Raw genomic sequence first — 21,185 nt, 5'->3', positions numbered from 1 at the left:
ACATGGGTTCACAAAGGGAAAATCCTGTTTAACTACTTTGATCTCTTTCTAGGATAAGGTCACCCACCTCGTGGAGGAAGTGAAGGACATGAATGCAGTTTGTTAGGATTTTAGTAAGGCATCTGATACCGTCCCCCACAGCATCCTTCTGGACAAGCCGCCCAACTGTAGGATGAGCAGGTTCACAGTGTGCTGGGTGAAGACCTGGCTGAAGGGCAGAGCTCAAAGGGTTGTAGTGAATGGGGCTACATCTGGCTAGTGACCAGTCACTTAGTGGTGTTCCTCAGGCCCCAATTCCAGGGCCAGCCCTGTTTGATATATTTATCAATGATCTGGATGCAGAAGTTGAATGCACCATTGGCAAGTTAGTTGATGATAGCTAACTGGGAGGTGCTGTTGACTCTCTTGAGGGACAAGAGGCCTTGCATAGGGATCTAGATAGATGGGAGCATTCTGCAATCATCAGTGGGATGAAATTTAGCAAGTACAAATGCCATATTCTGCACCTGGTGCACAGTAACATGAGGCAAAAGCATAAATTGGGAGATGAGTGGCTGGAAAGCAGCCCTGCAGAAAGGGACCTGGGGTGCTGGCTGTCAGCAGGATCAATATCAGTCAGCAGTGTGTGCCCTGGCAGCCAAGAGGGCAAGCTACATCCTGGGGTGCATCAAACACAGCATCACCAGTTGGTCAAAAGAGGTGATTACCACACTGTATTCAGCATTGGTGCAGCCTCACCTTGAACATTGTGTGCAGTTCTGGGCCCCACAATTTAAGGAGGATGCGAAGGTCCTTAAATATGTCCAGAGGAGGGCAACCAAGCTGGTGAAAGGGCTGGAAGGAATGTCCTGTGAGGGGCAGCTGACGACTCTGTGTTTGTCTGTTCTGGAGAACAGGAGGCTGAGGAGTGACCTCATTGCTCTCTGCAGCTTCCTGAGGAGGGGATGTGGAGAGGGAGGTTCTGAGCTCTTCTCCCTGGGATCCAGTGACAGGACACGTGGGAATGGTTCAAAGCTGCACCAGAGGAGGTTCAGACTGGGCACAAGGAAGCATTTATTTACTGAGAGGGTGGTCAAACACTGGAACAGGCTTCCGAGAGAGGTGGTCGATGCCCCAAGCCAGTCAGTGTTTAAGAGGCATTTGGACAATGCCCTTAACAACATGCTTTAACTTTTGGTCAGTCCTGAAGCGGTCAGGCAGTTGGACCAGATGATCACTGTAGGTCCCTTCCAACTGAAATTATTCTGTTCTATTCTTTTTTTTTTTTTTTTCCTCTGTAATGAGCATAGCAGCTAACCTCATTTGGATTTTATAATCTATTCCATCATTCTAAACTTGTATTAGAAGGACATATTTCTGAAAAGAGATTAGCTAAATGCACCAACAGCTTATGTCTTTATATATACAAGATATGAAAAAACTGTTTTGTTGGGAAATATATTAAAACTTTTTTTTTTCCAAACACAGCAAAACAGAATGTATAATTCTTCTTCACATCATATAGAGACTACTTTGCACATAAACAAACATCAGCTTGATGCAATTTGGGGGAATAGATAAGGCAGATATGCTTTTTGAGCCTACCAATTGTTGGAAACAACAAAGGACCAAAGTATACAAAAACAGAACCAGAGCTCCTCCAGTTATTCATTTATTCATAAAAATCTTACCAAAACTATAATAAACTCTTAAAATCAACATCAAGGGACTTTTGAATTATGTCTCCTCCCTTTCTCACCCTAAATGACAAGCTTTCCTCATCAGGATGGTTAGAGGTGATTACATAGGTAGTATAGTAGTACCTGTGTCCCCACAAGTGACTTTCAATTTCCAAAGGAAACAGCTAAATACAGAATCAGCCCACAGTACACCTTGTCATAGCACATAACTCATCTACTTACTATCCAGTACTCACTGTTTCTAACAGTAATTTTATGTTGACATACAAGCAGTGCCATTGATAACTACCATACAGCACAATTAAATGAAACAAAACTATTTTACCTTTTAATATAGGCATATGCTACAGTCATTGTTGCTATGGTCTGGATGTATTATCCCATACTATTTCTGATCAAGCCATATAGCTATTATGTTTCTTGCTAAAACAGTTGATATATTTTATTCTGGGATTTTAAACATACAGCACCATTCTTACATCAGCATATCACGCTCTATACCTTGTAGCTTAGTAGAATTTCACAGTCATTATCTTTCTACTTCATTTCCAATTTCCAGTTTTGCCAAGATGCTAATTTAAGATCCTGTAGAACATTTACCTGCTTGGTATCTTTAGCTAGTTCTAATTCTATATGCGGTGTCCCTTTGATGAGTTGGTGCTACCCTCTACATATGAGTCAGCCATGAAGCAGCTTTAATTCCTTCATCATCAAAACCACATACAAGTTATGTATTAAAATGAATGTGAATGATAAAGGCAAACAACTCTAAAGCCTACATAGAAAACATTAACCGTGAAGCCAATCTTTAAAATGGAAATTTGGAGTAAAGCAGATTGCAGCAAATTCAGGTGTTCCACATCTATTAGGAAATCATCTAATCCACATATTTATATTTAAATGGCTGTGGATGCCATGCACAAAAGAGACTTAAGGGTGCATTTATACGGTCTATCACACACTACCTAATCCATGCAGCTGTTGGGACAACTCATCTACAGGTTCTCTACTCACAATCAATCATTCTCCTTCCTGAGGGCCCCTCTGAAGAGGTCTGGGTCAACTGAATTGCTTTAACTGCTTAAGTCCATTCCCAGCTGCTCTTTTTACACTAAGTAATACAGGCACATTAAGCCTGATGCTTCCAGGAAGTATCAGATCACTGCATCTAAACACACTGATTAGGTCAATACACTGGGTAAGTCCACTCCCATGGTAAATAAAGGCACCATGCTGTAATCACTTTTCCACCAGAAGATATGAAGCTCAGACATCACCAATCTTATAATCACATACCTCTCCTAGTCTTCATTTATGTGAAGGCAAGACTGGACTAACAAAGAGGCTGAGATGTACGACAGACAAGCAAATGAGCAGAGATAACAATTACTACAATATCCTTTCCGCTAGTAATATTTGAAGTATAACAGATGAATTAAAGCAGAAAGCTTCAGAGAGAAAAAGAGTTGTTACGGTTCCAGCTCTAGCCTGAAATCAGCGTCAGTCTGGTTCCTACAGTCTGCTACAAACTTCAATGACACTACACCCTCCTGAAGCCACTTTGAGTGCCACTTTCACAGCAATTACTTTCCAGAGTTTTTCTTAAGCAGATCTGCACACAGTGCAAAGACAAAAATCACAGCCTACAGGTAGTGAAAGCAAAACCAGGAGGACATTGAAACAGAGCATCTAGAGATTCAGATACACTATTAATTTGAATCACAGGAGCTTAAACACATGAAAAAAGTAAGAAAACATAAGACAATGTATATGTAACTAATCAATAAATTGGTATGTAAATGAAGGCAGTGTAGATACAAGATGCAGGACCTCTGGACCCAACAGCACACCTGTTGTACACTAATAGCATACCACCGTGCAGCAGTACTTTGCTACACTTGCCACTTACAATACTGTCCCAAATAAGAAGGTTTTGCCTCAAACCCACTGGACCGTCACTGTGTGGTATATTACAGCCAACCGAACTTGGTCCCCAAAAGATACAGGATTAGGATGACTCAGTTAACCATGATCAGTGCATGAGTAAGTGCACCCTAAATTATCAGTAGAGAGGCAGGGTTGCTAGTGTGTCAGTACTCCCCAATATGTTAATAGCAGCCAGTAAGACTAAGTATTGCTTCACATTGTAATTAACTCATTTTATTGCAAGCTGCCACTGAAAGTCAGTCTCATTCCTTCTTTTCCTTCCCTTTCCCTGTTGCTCATTCCTAATGTCTCCCTTGCGTCAGATCAAGCCACTACGCTGCCACAATAACTCCTGAGTCAGTTCACAAAGGGGTGGTGAGGATAGACTAGAGAAGAAAGAGTTCCTCCATCAGGTCATTAAGCTTGCCCAACATCACCCTGCAGCCACACAATCACTGTATCTGAGGCATGGAGAAGGCAGGAATACATCAGCCTGGTTGGAAGATAATGGTGGAACTGCCCTTTTTGGCAGCAACACCCAGTTTGACTGTCAGACATACATGTACCTCCCAAAGCAGCCTCTGAGAAAAGTAGACAAGACTAGATTCACAGCTTTGTTGCCTTGGACTGGTGAACACCACACCTCAGATGAGCTAAAAGGCATCGTAATCTTACTCCAGTGCTGCTGATTCACCTGACACGCTGGAGAACTGTGGGGCAGAATTCTAGAGGTTTGATTCAACTTCAAAGTATTGGCTTGGGTCTCTTGGACAAGAACCTGCTTCTATCAAGCAGAAAACCTCTTGATATTAACAGGCTCCCAACACTCATTAGACACTTCCTTAACTTGGAATTCTGCTTCCTTTGCTTTTAGTTCTCTAGAGCAAAGCCCGGCGTTGTTCACTTCCTAGACAAACAACACTTTTTCAAAAGTAGGGGAAACACAGATATGGGAAATTAAGATTAGTAAATCCTTAGGTTTAGAGATCAGCAAAGGCAAATGCATAGTAACGTTTCCTTTCCAAATACAAGGAGGCATCTACCTTTTCCTATTCTCTATTTTGATAAGATGATCCTAATGACCATTACATTAAAGTAAGGGTTCTTACTTCAATTCTCTCTTCCTCAGTTTCTTTTCCTTACATATGGAGAAGCAGGAAATAAACGTTTTCCTTGGCCCAGATACACTCTTCATTTAACAACTTAAGAAAATTACAGAACACATAACCCTGTGCATCTGGGCCTACTCAACAAACATTCTGACAAAATAAGAATCAATTCCCTCCTCACCTCCAATTTTTTTTCTTGTGAAAAAGTAGAGTGAAACTACTTCTTGTTTCCGTTTTAAAAAGTCACCAACAGAATGCTGAAGTACTTTAAGCAGCCTTATTTCAGTAACACAGTCAAAGTAGTCTGAGTGATCAGGTCACTGTTCCATAGAGAACAAGAGAATTCAAACAAGTCCAAAGCCTCTGCCTCAATCTTGCAAAACTTGCAAGACATAGGCACAGCAAGTGAGAAATTGAGCAGTTTGTTTTTTTGTTACATGCAGCAGAACACCCCCTATCCTAAGCCAGAATAAAAGTTCTGTCTGACCTCGTAGCCTGTCTTCATCAGTGGCCAACAGCAGCTACCTAGGGAAGAATGTAAGTATGTGTCAAGTAAACAGTGATCCCTTGTTTTGTAATAAACAGCACATAACCATATCTTGCTTTCTTTGTGCTACTCATGTTTTTTTTAAACCTTCCACTATGTCTCTCCCTCCAGGTCTCTTCTCAACACTGAAGAATCCTTATCCATTTAGTATCTCCTTCTAGACAAGTAACTTCTGATCATACTTGCCACCTTTATCTAACTTCCAGATTTCTGTTACATCCTTGGAACTGCTGTAATCTTCAGCAACCCCTTTACTTGTTCAATTGTTTCTTAACATTAAACCGAAGTGCTAATGAACATGTATATAAAGAGTTTCCCTTCACCACCAAGACAAATTTCTCTCTTCACACTTACTTATGCTTATTTTCTCACTCAGACACTCAGTATGACAAAGCCTTTTAAGTCTTTCCCTGCTTTTACTACTAGGAATGCAACCTCTCTCATCAGTATTTATACACTGTTTCCTGAAAAGGATAGGACACACCCATGTAAAATTCCCAAAATGACCATTTACTCGCACCATCTTTTTTTTATCTTTCAATCAACTATCCATCTATGACAGAACTCCTCTTTCACTCTACTACAGGTGTATTTCTTGAAGAGCCACTGGTGTGGAAGTCTGTCCATAAATCTTTCAGTACCAAGCACATCCAGACCAACCAGAATTATTTGTATGTGCAACAACTCTTCTACGGGACTGTACTAGCCACATGCTGCATAACTTACCTTTGCAAAAGGTATGTTAACTTTTCCCTCATTACATGTATCCATGTATTTATTGATTATTCTATTTCCTTGAACAGAATTTATGCTATTCAATCATATCAACTCTAACCACAAACAACAGTAGAAGAGTTAGTTTTTCTGATCATTGGCATGTGTCTGCTCTGAGACTCAAACATCTTCTTCCCTCAAATCTCTACTATATCATTACCCTAAAATGAATATAAAAGAAACTAGTTTGTCTGATTTATTCAATATACACACACACACATATATACACAAATACTCTCCTTTTTTAAAATAAAAAGTTCTAGCATTTTATTTGATGCACACACATTTGCTCCTTATTTTTGTAAATCACATTTAAAATGGGACTTTAAAAAAAAAAATCTGGACTAGCTTGCACCATTTCTTATTGGAGCTACTGACTCTTCTCCTAACCCTTGGATAACACACAACTGTAAGGACACCAGTTCTAAAGGTTGCAGAAACTCCAGCAATCTCACACTGTTTTTGGCCTTTCCCCTGTCATCAGTTCAACATGACAGCAGCCCTGATACAAGCCACGTTTCCCAAAGAGACTCCCTCTAGTCTGGACATCAAACCCATTCCTAATAGATTTAATTCTATCTTCCCTTACATCTTATTTTCTAAGCCTGAAGAATGTCTCTCTCTCATTCTCTTTCCAAGACATGATGCAAAGAACATTTCAGGGTGTGTTTACAAAAGGAAAAGGACTAGCAAGCAGATGGTCATCTCTCAATACCTGTTGGCAAAATCAATACCTTCTGTTACAGCCCACTACTGAAGAGCATAGACTCAAAGGAACTAAAAGATCATTTGACATCTACAACAAAGTATTTTTCAGATAAACTGTTTCTTAAGTAGAACTAGCAATGATTGTTTCCTACAGGTTTGCATCCCCCTCTACATAACTGCTCTTATAAGCCCATGTCCTGGTTTTGTTAAAAACAAGTTTCTCTTTCAGTGAATTTTGCCTGTCAGCTAAAGCCTTCATATTAACTGCATTTTCCTGGAGAACCAGACACATGTTTTGGTAAACCTAGCAATGGAATGCAAACTTATTGATAAGCATGGATGGACATCTCGCGAGAGGGGCAACGAGAAACAAGTGACTAAGAAACTAACCAACTGTGTATAACATTCCATTCACGTGAATACTTCATATAAAAGTGGGAGATCACAAGGATCTCGTCCCTTTTGCCTTTCCCTTCTGCTTATGGCCGACCTTAGGAGAGGATCTTGCTGGTCGTCCCTGCGAACTGAGGCCTAGTGAGAGACTGAATCCAGCTCCGCTTGGTTGCAGAGTCTAATCCAGGACTTTGGTGGCCGGCTCTGCAGTTGCTGAGACTTTCAAGATTGGTTTTGTATATTTTGTATTATTTTCTCTATTCTTATTAGTAGCATCAGTAAAACATTGTTAATTTTTCCAACTCTCTTCTCTCTGTTCTTCTTTCCCTCCCGATCGCCTGTCCTTAGTGGGAAGGGGGGAGAGGGAGGGGCAAAAAAGGGGGAGTGGGGGGGGAAGAGGGGGTTAACAATACATCTGCCGGGGTTTTATTGTCACCCCGCAATCTTAACCCTCGACAGCCCATTAAGATCCTCCCATAAAATCCTCTATTTTGGTTCCCTCTTACATTCCTTGATTGGCATCCCTTCCCCTTCTCATTCCTAGAGGAATGCCAATTACTTCTCATGCTCCCTAATTACTGAATGAAGCAAAACAATTCTATGCCTGTTTCAAACCATGTGTGTACACTAAGTGGTCTACTGATAGGCTGTAAGTTGGAAGAGGTAAAAGGAAGAAGCCACACACGGTTTTGCCTTGTACAAAGCAATACTTTGCAAGAAACGTACAGGATCTTCATATTTCAGAATGCATTTGCTTCTGCTCATGATCACTCCGGAATAATGGACGAAGAGATAGTTAAAGCAACTGCACAAGCTTGTTTCCTGAGGATCCAAGGCACAGACACACTCCTTGGCATCAGGCAAGATCTTGTCCCACAACTCTGCCTTTTCTTCTGGCTTCTAGTCTTAATTCACAGTTTGATTTTAACAATTGTTATACATTTTTTGAAATGTATAAACTCACCGTTTTATTGCGAAGTCTAATTATGTCCGAAACAGAGCCAGCTCCACAATATTCCATAACAATCCATAGGTCTGTGTTCTTAAAATAGCTGCCATAGTACTTGACAACATAGGGACTAGACAGAAAAAAAGTTAGATAGGGAGATTAATTCTTAATACGAAGAAAAGTCATAATAACAAGCATTAAAAAAAACAGTTTGACACACAATAACACAGCTAACGAGCAAGTGTAGTCAAATACATTATAAAACCGTAATCAGTTTAACCAATGTCTGCTGCTTAATAAAATTACAAAGGCACTACTATGTAAGTTTCAGCGACCTTCACATACAGACATAGTTTTCTCAAACATTAGTCTTCCAATATAAAGCTTTGTTTTTCCCTCCTCTAAGGCATCTCTTAGTTTTTAACTTTCATCACAAAGTTACTGGATGTTTCCCTTCTTGAAAAGATTGCCTTGTTTCCTTCTCTCCTGAGCAAAAAAAAAAAAAACAAAAAAACATAGGATCATAGAACCACTTTGGTTGGAAAACATGGAAACTCACCCATGTTCTCCTGGTTTTACAAGCATGAGCTAGTTCTAGAAATAGGCATAGAAAAGAAAGAAAGGGTAAAGCGGTAAGATTTAGTCATCTTTTATTTGAGATGCTGCAATAGCTCAGTGCTTTTCTGTAGTATCTACAGAATTATCACATGGGGAAAAAAAAGTACTAAAAAGTGTGTCATCACCCCCATCAGTACTGCACAGCACTATATTTGCTTGAAGGCACTGGACACATATACAAGCACATGGGACAGAGCTGCAGCCTAATCCTTCTTTGCAACCAGCCAATGGCTGCATCTTGGCCAGTGAGGGAAGAGTTTGTGTTTTAAAATTCTGAACTCTGAAAATAAAAGTTATACAATAGTACATGTCCAGTAGATACTAAATGCACCATGTTATTCAAAGAAAAGCGGGAAACAAAGAACAAGGGCAGAGAAAATTGGAGCAGGATAGGGGACACAGCAATCAGATGGTGAGTAGGCTGACCCAGGACAAGAATGAAAATGGCACACGAAGCATAGTACAGAAAGAAAGGTGAAAAATTTAGAAGATTCTCAAGTATCACCACTTCTTTTCTTTGTTAGTATATTTCACAGACATTTAATATCTTTTTCAACCCTGCTCTAGTACTAACAGACATACACGCACCACAACCTACCCCACTGTTTCCAGTCAGCTCACATGGCTCAAGCCTGTGCAGCAACTAAGGGTTGCTATTCTGCCATTGACCCCACAGAAGAGCTCTTTCTGAGAATTCATACGGTACTATTTTCAAACTTATTCAATGTCTTCCTTTGTGTAATGGGAAAGAAATGAAATGTGAGATAAAAAGAATTAACAGCACAGCAACAAGAAAAATCAAAGTAAACATATTTCAACTCCTCTTCCAGTGCACAGGAAGAGCTGAGGACCTACTCTGAGGAGGAAATCTAGTTCCACAGTTAAGCAGACAAACAAGACTGCTGCGGCCTTTTTCATGTGTATCTGTTACAAAACTCCAATTGGCCAGACAAAAAATAGTCTCACAGGGACAAAAAGGATTAAGAGGAGCCTGAAACAAAACTCAAGGGTTCCAAATCCTTTCAGTATCATCTGAAATAATCTTATCATACATCTTTGTGGAATGTTGGAAAAAAACATAAACCCTTCCTTTTCCTCCCATTCCCCTGCCTACGCATTTTACAGACTTCTAGCATTCCAAGCAGTCAATGCCAGAAGGGAACAGACTACATGGTCCAGCATGTTCGTAGGTCACAAATACTTAGATCAGGACTTGCAGCCAGAGGCTTTAAAGAAGTCTAAGGAACAGTGGCATTCCCATGTGCTACAGGTACAATGTACTCTGAGGTCTCCATCCCTATATTTAAGGATACATATTTGGACCTTCTCCTTTGTGACCCTATAGACAAAATGCTGTGAAGCAGTACAATCAAGCTCATGTAACACCTGAGGAAAACATTCAGCAACAAATGTGAATGAATTCAGACAGCATTAAAAGGATTATCTCTAAATCTAGGATGAGTACTGCTCGTTGCCAAACAAGTGCAAATTTTTCATTTAAAGACAGAAGTTCAACATTGATACATCACAAAAGCACAAACACAACTGAGAAATAACTGACCACTTGCTATAATACAATTTGCCAAGTTAATGAGTAAAGCAATCAATATTTTAAAGAAAGCTTATTCTAAGTGTAGTGCAAAGCTCTCCTGATTGTACATCCAAGTCAAACAGACTCCTGTACCACTGATTAGATGTGATTAAAGACTCCACCTAGCAAATCTGACTTAGAAGTTACATCCAAAACCTTAAAAGATTGTCCCTAAAAATACACAAATTAAAAAATTGATAACTCCATAGAAGAGAGAAAATGCAAAGTAATTTCTGCATCCCTGAAGGCACTTGATCATAGAATCATAGGATCATTTTGTTTGGAAAAGATGCTTAAGATCATGGAGTCCAACTGTTAACCTAGCACTGTCAAGTTCACCTCTAAGACAATGTCCTAAGAACCTCATCTACATGGCTTTTAAACACCTCCAGGGATGCTGACTCAACCACTGCCCTGGGCAGCCCGTTCTAATGCTTGACAACTCTTTCCATTACAAAGTTTTTCTTAATATCCAATCTAAACCTCCCCTGGTACAACTTGAAGCCATGATGTTATATACTAGTTTTGAACAAGTGTACTGTAATAGTCCTTCTTCAGAACAATTTGAAGATTGTTCACTTTTTAAAAGGTATGTTCCTGCATGAAAAAGGCAACCAATAGAATACTATTTTGGAAGTTAACTGCTAGCCATTCACCTTGTACAAGAAACATCTTCATCAATCTTCTGAAACAGGCAACTCTGAACCCCTTTGGGGTTATAAGAGCAAGTAAAGTGAAACAAGCATAGAGAATTCTAAACAGATGCAAGTACTTATTCTTTTAACAGTTTCTGTGAGGTACACTATTTGTACGTTCTTCATTCCAAGCTAGTGGTAGGAAAAGATCCGCAAAATGGGTCCTTTAAGTAAACTGTTTAACACAGACTGTTTTAATTTTCCATATAAAAAAAAAATTGCAGCTGCATAGATTTCAGCTATATTCCCAAGTACAAATACATTTTCTCACAGACTCTTAGAAAGGGAGCAGAATTGTCATACTTACCTGTCACATTGTTGCATTATAGAGATTTCTTTAATTATTTCTTGAAGATCTGACTCCACAGGGACCTGTTTAATTGCTACAACTTGGCCAGACTCTTTGTGAATTGCTTTAAACACACTACCATAAGACCTAAAAATAAAAGAGGGATTTTTTTTAAAACAAGATAAACTGATTGTTATTTCCATTATTCAGAAACTTTCAAAAGTCATAGAAGCCATATGTTCATGCTGAAGTTCGAGGGTTTTTTCAGGCTGCAAAAAAAACAGTTCTATTGAGACCTCCGGAAAGACGTGCCCCCGAATAATGGATCTTTGTCAAGATGTAGCGTATCTAACACTGGTATAGGCACAACCACTTTTGCTGCCTTAATAAACAAGTGACATCAAAAATGCATAAATATATTTGGGGAAGCATGGAAGTCTACTGATGCACACATTTGCTTTATTATTAAAACTTGTCTACAGAAGCATTCCTTAGGACATTTACAGTCACTTTTTCTGTAACTTAATATTCCAACACGTGCTTTACATACTGTTTCCCTCTGATCGTATCCCCTCATAAATAGCTGCACTTACCCTTCACCAAGTTTCTCCAGAACATCAAAGACTTCCTCAGGCTGCTTAGTTAAACTATCTTCACTTAGCTTTTTCAGTTTGCTGAAAGAAAGACAAAAGTTGTTTGTTTTTTGCGGGAAAAAACACTCAGAAGTCAAGCAAGCTTTCATACAAGTGAGCACACAGGAAAAAAAAAATCCAATTCAAATAAAATGCCTAATTAAAGAGCAGTAATAAAATTTTAATCAACCATCATATAAGATGAAGTTATGACAATTTTTGTCATTATCACTTTCCCACTGTTTGCTCAATTCAGAGCAGCATGGGACCAATTCACTGCCCAAACCACTTCCTTTACTAAAGCAGAAACAGCCAAATCATCCAGTAAAGCTCACCTTTCATCAAAGAGCAGCCAGCATGCAAACACATGCTCATTACTGCCTAGAGCATACCATGTTGTTATCTAAGAAAGCATAAACCAATCCTTCACCCACACGAAGTATCCACTTTCTAAACTACACCACTCATATGCCAGTGAATTACATCAAGTTAAAAGCAGAACCCAGAGACAAGATGATATGGGAGCATCTGGTAGCACTTCACCGACACAGGTGGTAGCAGAACACTGAACTTTCAAAAGGGGAGTACTCCAAGAGTTGTTGGGGCAGCCCCTTTTGCATCTTTGTGAGTGTACACAGGGATGTGTGCAACAAAATCTCTAATTATCAAATACCAGCATATTTGCCTTCCAGTTCTCTCACAGTCACAAATCACTCATTATCACCCTTCCATTTCTCCCAGCTTCTTCAACCCACTCTCACCACTACCCTTTGTTCTTTACCAGCACTCCTGGCCTTTCCTCAGCCTCCAGCATTCCCATTCAGCCAGCCCCCCAGGCTCCCGGTAGATCTCAGAACACAACTTGGCTGCAAGCTTGTGATGGAACTGACACTTAGCGTAGCACAGGAAAATATAACCTCACACACATTGCAGTGAGGCTGGGTGGCTGGAACCTGTAAATTCTTCACCTTAACAGTTAGAGGGAATTTTGCTGCAAGACTGAAATAACAAGTTAACTCTACGTGATAGCCAAGGGTACTATTAAGGCAGAAGATAAACTGAAGAATAGCTGGTGCTGTAGTGTTAGATATAGACAACGTATTCCATATGCAGGAGGAAGAAAAAGAAAAACAAAAAAAGGCAGCAGTAGGAGGGGGAAAGAAACTTCTAAGCACAGCAGATCATTGAGAAATTATGGAAAATATTTTATCCTGTGACACTTTCCTGGAAGTGAATACGAATTAGGGGAAGGGAGGGCACAGACAGAAAAGATTGTCAAATCTAACACTGGAAGAACAGTTCAAAAGAAATTATTTCGTATTACATGATGCAATTCTGAGACATACAGAACTAACAAAAAATAAAGCGAAATGACTGATGAAGGAATACCCGAGTCAGAAGAGACTTGTTACTGCCAGCCATCTAAGTAAAGACAAAAATTTAAAGTAATTATATAAGCACACAGGTCATATGGATTGGTGTTAAACAAGGAAAGCAAGGTGGGAAGGAGGTTGTACACATTCATATATCAAAGATCTATTTCATAGACATAGCAATTATATGAATACAAAAAGCATCCACAATCAGAAAGGAAAGGTGCATGACATGTTGTTAAAGACCACGCAGTTTGCTACAGCAAATGTGCAGGAAGCTGAAAAGCAGGTGTGTTTAAGGAAGAATAGAAATCTCCACAGAAAAGGACAGGCACAACTTATGAACATGAAGAACAACAGCAGAAAACTCAAATGAGAGCAGCTAAATGAAGTCTGCAAAAGTGGCCTACAAATCAAATAAAGGAACACATAATGACTCTGCTTGCTTTTTCACCCTCTCTCTGCTCATTAGAGACCAAAAAGCAGAAAGATAAAACTTAAATCTTGCAGAGAAGCACATCTTTCATTAATGAACAAGTGCAAGCTGAGACAAATAAAACTGGGAGGAGGGGTGGAAGAAAAGATTCTGCAGGTGGGTATTAAAGAAATAAATCATTAATTTTGCTTCTTTTGTTTCAAATTCTTTTTTCATCTCTGATGAGATTATCTGCATTCTTGAAGGCAGTGTTCACAAAACAAGAGTTACTGCAGTCATCCTCTGCTTGCCACCAACAAAAAACATGCACAGTATGCTTATGATACCAGCAGAGCCTCAAAAAATAAAAAGCATGACCATTAGCCAAGCCTCTAAATTAACTAAAGAACCACATAATATAATCAACAGAACAGTGGCGGGAATTAACTTTGTAGTAACTGGAAGAGAAAAACATACAGTGACCTCAACCAAAGATGTCTGAGAACACTTCCACCTGATCACCAAAAGAGCAATGCCTACTACAATGAGAAGGGAAAAAAGAAAAATCCTGAAGCAAATATGAAATTTTGAAGACCTCTTCAAAATCGGCATTTATATGTATATGTATGTGTGTGTCTTTGTAGCAAATTTGGTTCTTGAAAGAGAACTTTAGAATATGCTTAAGACCAAAAGGGTTTCAGCAGCACCATTAAAGCCAAGACACAGGGAGTGGTGAGAAGAGCTAGGGAAACAATCACCAACAGCCATAAACTCATCAAAACCAATATAATTGTCAAATAAGTGACTATCAGGAGTACATAAGAGGCAACCTGGAGATCAAAGAAATAGCATTCTGCAGTTTTAAAATTATTTTCACATTATCCAACTCTGACAAACATAATAAATAGTTAACAGTAAGGCAGCTCAATACTAAACCCATTTAGAGGAAAAAAGGTCAGCCAAATTTAATTGCCAAATGCATTGCTCAAAAGTACTTCACACTCCTTCACAAATACATTGTCAGGGTACAGATGCAAGGTTTGGTGTTCAAGTGACAGTATTAACACCACAGTTCTTTGAAACATAGAAAAATTCTAATAACTCAGACTGTTCAATGATTTCTATAAGTTTCACACAATTTCTGGCTCTTGAACTACAGAACAGCATGCAATATACCCTGAAACAGTTGCAATAAAGAAAGCATTCATGAAAACTTTGTGAGAAGCAGGGTGGAAGAAGATGACTGTTTTAACTGGCTGTACAGCACTAAGTGGAATACAAGAAGTTATTAGAAATCTTATAATATTGGTTAAAAATGAGAAACTAAAACTTGGGACATAGAAATGCATCTAAAACTTCAGAATCAGCTCCTTAATCAGGAGTTGTTTGCATGTGTGTGTCCTACTAGCCTCACTTTCTAAATATGGAATATAAAACATACACAGCCAGGCATTTCAGAAGGATCACTACTCTTTTTAAGCATTAAGGTCTTCTACATGTGAATGTTACAAGCACCCAGCAAAATACTGATCTGCTAAGGCACGACTAGAAATATGAGGGAGGTGGAAGTGAAAGAAACAACTGAAGAGACAAAGCGCTCGAGAACAATCAGGAGGAAAAAAAAAAAAGGCGTCTCCTTCCTCTCCCTCATGGGTACTCTATTTACATGACAGAAGCATTTAAAACAGAACAAATAAATCAGTAAATTCAGGAACCATTTTATTCTGGCCACAGGATACAAGTACCATATATACATACACACACATATTAAAAAAAAATGGGAGAAAGTCCAAATGAGATGTGTAGAAGAAAGTATGAAACCTGGGTAGAAAGTCATTTTGGGTTTTTTTGCCCTAGAAAATCATCAGGTAGTGACTATGGGCTCTTTCAGCACTCTTGCAGGAGGAAAGCTGTTCCTGGAAGCAGGAGGACTAACTGAACTACAATTCTGGGACAAGAGATATCCAAAGGATTTTCTTGTTCAAAGCAGGTTTGACTTTCTGCATAATACTTAGTCTCTTAAACAAGAAAAATACATCCTAGCAAAGAACTTTACTTTTATAAATCCAGTTAATAGGAGAAAACATTCATACTTAGCAGGATTAGAATCTTACACGTCATTCAGTATGCCAGCAAAACTCCAAATAACTAAATGCAGAAAACCCAAGAAACGTTGAGAGGCACCCAAGACTAACAATCCTAGCACAACTATCAGAAAAAATCTGAACTGGGACTAGAAAGAGCAAGAGATACTTTTTTCCCCCACCCAATATGAAAAAAAAAAAAATCCTGAGTTTAGTGTCCTACAGTCATTACAGATTTTATGAAATAAACTGGCAATATGCTACAGAGGTAGGCATAAAAAAAAAACCCTGAAAGCTAACAAAGAAAAATAAAGTGAGACTAAAGAACAGAACTCCATCAATTACTGTCATGAGTTATGGAAAACTGGACAGCTGTTCCATGAAACATGAATATATGCAGTTTATTTTGCAGAAGAACTAGCACATTGAAACATTTAAAAAGAATGGCTGGGATCAATTACACTCATATATTAAAAGAGAAGCTAGTAAGAGAAATCACTGCAATCATCAGAAATAAAGGTGGCAAAGGTGGCTAGATTAAAAACTATGTATTTCACAGAATTGGGTCTCTAGCTACTTTTCACTTGCATGCAATGTATCTCCTCATACCTGAGTATGCCAATATATACAGAAAAATAGAACAATAATAACAGGGGAAAATTACAAGACTCAGAGGCAAATTTTGTAACTGATTTCAAGAGGAAATGTCCATTTTTGTGAGGGAAAGAAGTATAAAGCACATCTGAAATACAGTTAGAAATTCAGATGCATGGAAACACCCTGCGGCAACTACTGCACAAATTGGTCAGTATAAAATCAGAACACCTACTATAAATTATTTTAAAATATAAACAATATTATTCTGAAAATGACTCCTCTTTGTACGTCTTTTGTTTCTGTTGCAACACATTGGTCAAACAAGAAAAGCCAGTGATTTTGACGGCATCACCATTTAAAAGCCACAGTGGTCCAGCCTGTCACTTGGGCATCATCACCGCTATATTCTGAAGGGCTGTTTTAAAGATCTACACAACACCCAACCAAGTTGTGTGTTCCTTTACAGATAAGGGGGGTGGGATAAAAGTGTCCTGTATCTGCGAGAGAACACTGGAATTCTAGGACACCTATGCAGCTTTTAAGTGTTGATATGGAATTCTTGCTACCTCTAGATGAATGTCTTGCACTACAGATACCAAGGCAATAGATTTCTGTCAGTAACTACTTCTGTGGAGAACAGGCAAAGTCAAGTCCAGTGCCTGCATCTATTTTGCAAAGTAAATATGGCATGTCCATCCCAGGCCACTACTGCATGCAAGGCAGGCATCAAAAAAATTCAGCCCACAAAAATTAATTTCTAGTCCTTCTAGTCTAGAAGATTTACAGAAAAATAAGGTGTCCTAGCAGAATGCTTTGGAATGCCAAACAAGCAGAGAACTGTAAAAACAACACTTAAAGGAGATATAGATGCACATTCATTAAAACCTTAGTCCAAATCTTATGAAAACTTGAGTTAATATCTTGTGAAAAACTGAGTTCAGATCTTCCTCTCACCAAAGAAACAAATCCATTAAGTTCTCATCACATCCAATTTTACAAAAATAAGCTTCAAAAACATGGAATGTATAAAAACACACCAGAGAATTTAGAAGTTCTCTCATAACTTCCTAATTCTTCCTGACTGAAGCTAAAGATTTAAACAGCTCCTCATTCTCCATTAGGCCATACACACAACCTCCGGCCTGGTAAAAAAAGTTAGAGCAAGTCCCAAATCTTTAAAAAAAAAAAAAAAAAAAAAAAATAATAATAATAATAATAATAATAATAATATTTTTTTAAAAAATCTCGTGGGTTAAGCTAATTTCAAGCTTTATTTTCAAACTTTGATATCACCAGATCCCAAGCTTTGTGCTGGTGGTGGTAATATTGATTACTCCTCAAACATTCCCAATTCTTCTAAACCCTTGCTGGTGCCTGTCCTACTTCCTTTATTTGAGACATGAAGCACTGTCAGCCTGAAACTATAGCGTAGGCCTGTTCCTCCTCCCCCTACTGCCTTCTAAAAACATTCTGTATAACAACTACAAATCAATTCTTGGTCAAAGTTTTCAGTAGTAGATACTGTTCCATTGCCCGCTAAAAACACTCTTTATAGCAACTACTAATTAATTCTTGGTCAAAGTTTTCAAGTAGATACTGTTACTTGATGTATTATTGGAGGACAAAACAGTAAGAGTTCAAGACAGCATTCTTCTCAAGCTCTGTCATCCTGCAGGAAGCTGTTTTAAAGAATTATAAAGGTTTTAAATGTAGAATGTAAATGTTTTAAAGCAGAATGTAAAAACTGATTTATAATCTTCTAACACCAATTTCTATTGTGTAGCCAGTCACCAGGTTTTTCATTAAATTAATAGGAAGCAAGAGTAAAATACTTGGAGCTCTAAGACAGTAAGTGTAAGAATATATGCAAATTGTGTGACTACATTCTGTATAACACTCAACTATATTCTATGTAGTATACAACTACATCCAAGAAAGGATTGTTCCTATTAAAATATATTATTAAATTTAAAACAATTAAAGCAAAATTATTGTGTGCACAGAGATGACAGTGTCACATTTAAAGCAAAGCTCATGGTTTCACATCATTACACATGCACACAAAAATAAATGAATAATGCCAAAAAAATATATTAATTCATATGACCAGATAGCCTATGTGTTTCAGAAAACAGACATACTGTGGGAATACTCTTGATTTTTGCCTCTTCCCACTCCCTGATTTGCAATCGCAACTATGCAAGGCCCACCCCCGCAAGCATCCCTCCACCAGCAGGGCACAAGGGCACTTTCTCATACGGAACGATAAGGACAGCTACTTCTGCCCGTTTTTTCCATAGACCTGCACTGTAAAGTCTGACCCCCAGGCCACAAAGGACTCTTGAGGGCCATGAAGTTTTCCTCATTTCACATTAAAATGTTTCGCTTGTAACTCAACCGGCCCCTCAGGGTTTGCCTTCAACTGGAAGTTTATCCAGGACAGGTACTTCGGGGATCCCCACACTACAGAAGACCTCTCCCAACGCAACACAACCCCTCCGGCGGGGGGAACGTCTCAGCCCCCGCCGCGGTCCCGCCGCCCCCCTCACGGCGCCGGAGGCTCCCGAGGCCAGCGCGGGGTCGGGCCCGTCCGCTCCCGCGGGCCCAAGGCCTCGCCCCGGCCGTGCCGCCGCGCGCGCTTCCGGGAGGGGAAGGGGCCGCTCGGGAGGGTCGTTACCTCTTGGGCGCTGCCTGCTCCATGCCGCTGCTGGCCCCCCGGCCCCGCTGTCCGGAGGGGGCTCCCGGCCGAGCCCCAGGGCACCACCGGGCCGGCAACCACTAAACTCCTCACAACTTTCGTGCGAGCTCGCTGGCCCTTTAAACGGGGCTCGCGCCCTCCCTCGGCCGCCGCCGGTCCCGGCCTCTCTCAGGCACCCGCCACTACCGCTACCTACCCGGCTACCGGTGGAGGCCCGCCCCCTCGCGCCTCTCAATGGCTACAACCCGCGCCATCAGAGTGCTGATTGGCCGGCGCGGAAGTCGCTCAGAGCGGCAAGAGGTGCGAGGCCCCACCCCACCACGGGAAGAGCTGGGGGCGTCGCGCCGGCGGGAAGGGAAGAACATGGAGGCGGCCGCGCTCCCGGCATGCTCCGCGCGGCGGCCCGCGGGGCACGCCGGGAGGTGTAGTCCTCCCGGGAACCGGCCGTGCCCGTTCCTGTGGGGCGGCGCCCGGAGGGGCCCGGTCGGGCGGGGAAAACCGGGTGGCGGAGAAGCAGAGGCTCGCCGGGGGGAAGGACAGCCGTCGCGCCCCCACAGGCTCACCTCATCCCCTGGCTCCTGGGGCGGGGCCTTCGGGCAAGGGCAGGCCCGGGCACGGCCTGGGGCGAGGCTGAAGGCGGCTCTTCCCCCGCTGCCGCCTCCGCGCCCCGCCGCCCCGGGGCAAGGCTGCCGGGTTTCTGCGCCTTTCATCCGCCTGTCTGCACTAGCCTGGCCTGCTGCTGAGCTGCATCCAGCCCCTGCCGGGAGAGGTGAATCTCCCCAGGGACAGCTGGCTCCAGAGCACGGCGGGGGGCAGGCTGCAGTTAGTCATGGGGAGCTGCTCTCCAAGGCTGGCTCCGCTGGCACAGCGTGGCTTTGAGGTGGAAAACGCTGGCACTTGACTTTTTAATGCCAAAGCATACAAGTTACCCTGCAAAGCCATAGGAAGCTGTCACATAATTATTCAAACAGCAGATTTTAGGCCACCGCGTACCACGTGATAGTTCCCTGCGATTTCTCGACCTTCCAACTTCTGACTTTGTGCTGTTTATGTAGCAATTTAAGAAACTGAGAAAGCATCCAAGTAGGTCCAGCCAACTCAATACAAGAAGAGCTTAAATGTTTAAGCCAGCTTCTGTATCCTTTCCTGAAAGTAGGCTTATTTGCCTAACTAATGGAAGTTCAAGGTAGTGAAACATTTGGGGAAGATCCATAAAAATACCAAGATGTCCAACTTATACTTTAAGCTGAATTTGGACATACGAGTATAACAGCACTCCCCCTTTAAAAAAAAAAAAAAAAAAAAAAAAAAGCAAGCACTCTATACCTAACTTCATCTCTTTGATGTGCATTAGCAAGGGAATTTTGAATGACTGCAGTTCTACTGTTGTGCAAGTCCTCTGCTTTGCCTGAGTCAATCCAATCTAGTTGACTCACTGTGGTCAGGCTAAAGGCACAACGGCAATATTGAATGAACCCATAAATCAAATCACACACCACCATATGACCTTTTAGGTTTCTTTGTTTTTCTGAGTCATGGAAAAATTGCACTAGAACATCTTCCTTTGCACAACAGATTAAAGGAGAGCTCTTCAAGTATCATCCCACAATCCAGAGTGGCTCACCAGCAGTACTGCCAGATGTGTCCATACCATAGACAACTGTTAGTAGGAGATGCCAAAACAAACCACCCAGGAGAAGGAGCCAGTGGATACCTCAGATGTAGTGTGGTATGAGGGCGTTAGAAAGTGGTGAGGAAGAACCCCACCAGACTTCCCGTCTCCCAGTTCTAGGACAAGGGAGGTCAGGCAAGTAGATGTAAATGTCCAACTTTGGTTTACAGGATTTTCAGCTATACCCACTGACCAATTATTATTTACATTTCACCAATCTCACCCAAACCCTGTTTGGCTGTCACACTCCTGGAATGCAGAGACTGTCTCCACATCCTTTAACACAAATCTTTAAGGCAATATTTTGTTCAGGCTATTTCAGAGGAGGCGGTTTCTTTCCAGTTTCATCTCAAGCCAAAGCTGCAATAAACTATATATTAAAGCAAGGAAAATCAGTCTCAGAAAAAAATCAGGTACTATATTATAGTTGTAACAG

General features: G+C 40.7%; 1 protein-coding gene across 1 annotated transcript in view; it reads right to left on the bottom strand.

Moving 5' to 3' along the window:
• Window positions 1-19,280, bottom strand: part of STK3 (serine/threonine kinase 3) — a 129,489-nt gene extending 110,209 nt beyond the window's left edge. The window contains exons 1-4 of the mRNA XM_082045705.1: window positions 19,057-19,280; window positions 11,872-11,952; window positions 11,297-11,425; window positions 8,101-8,215 (exon numbers count right to left, since the gene is read on the bottom strand). Coding sequence (XP_081901831.1) covers window positions 8,101-8,215; window positions 11,297-11,425; window positions 11,872-11,952; window positions 19,057-19,079 — 348 coding nt within the window. The 5' untranslated portion in view covers window positions 19,080-19,280. The remainder of the gene's footprint in view (window positions 1-8,100; window positions 8,216-11,296; window positions 11,426-11,871; window positions 11,953-19,056) is intronic.
• Between the last annotated feature and the right edge of the window lie 1,905 nt (window positions 19,281-21,185).

The sequence above is a fragment of the Streptopelia decaocto genome (assembly GCF_964273445.1).
Source record: "Streptopelia decaocto genome assembly, chromosome: 2".
Classification (NCBI taxonomy): Eukaryota; Metazoa; Chordata; class Aves; order Columbiformes; family Columbidae; genus Streptopelia; species Streptopelia decaocto.
The sequence above is the reverse complement of the archived record's forward strand: the minus strand, read 5'-3'. Positions and strand labels throughout refer to the sequence as shown.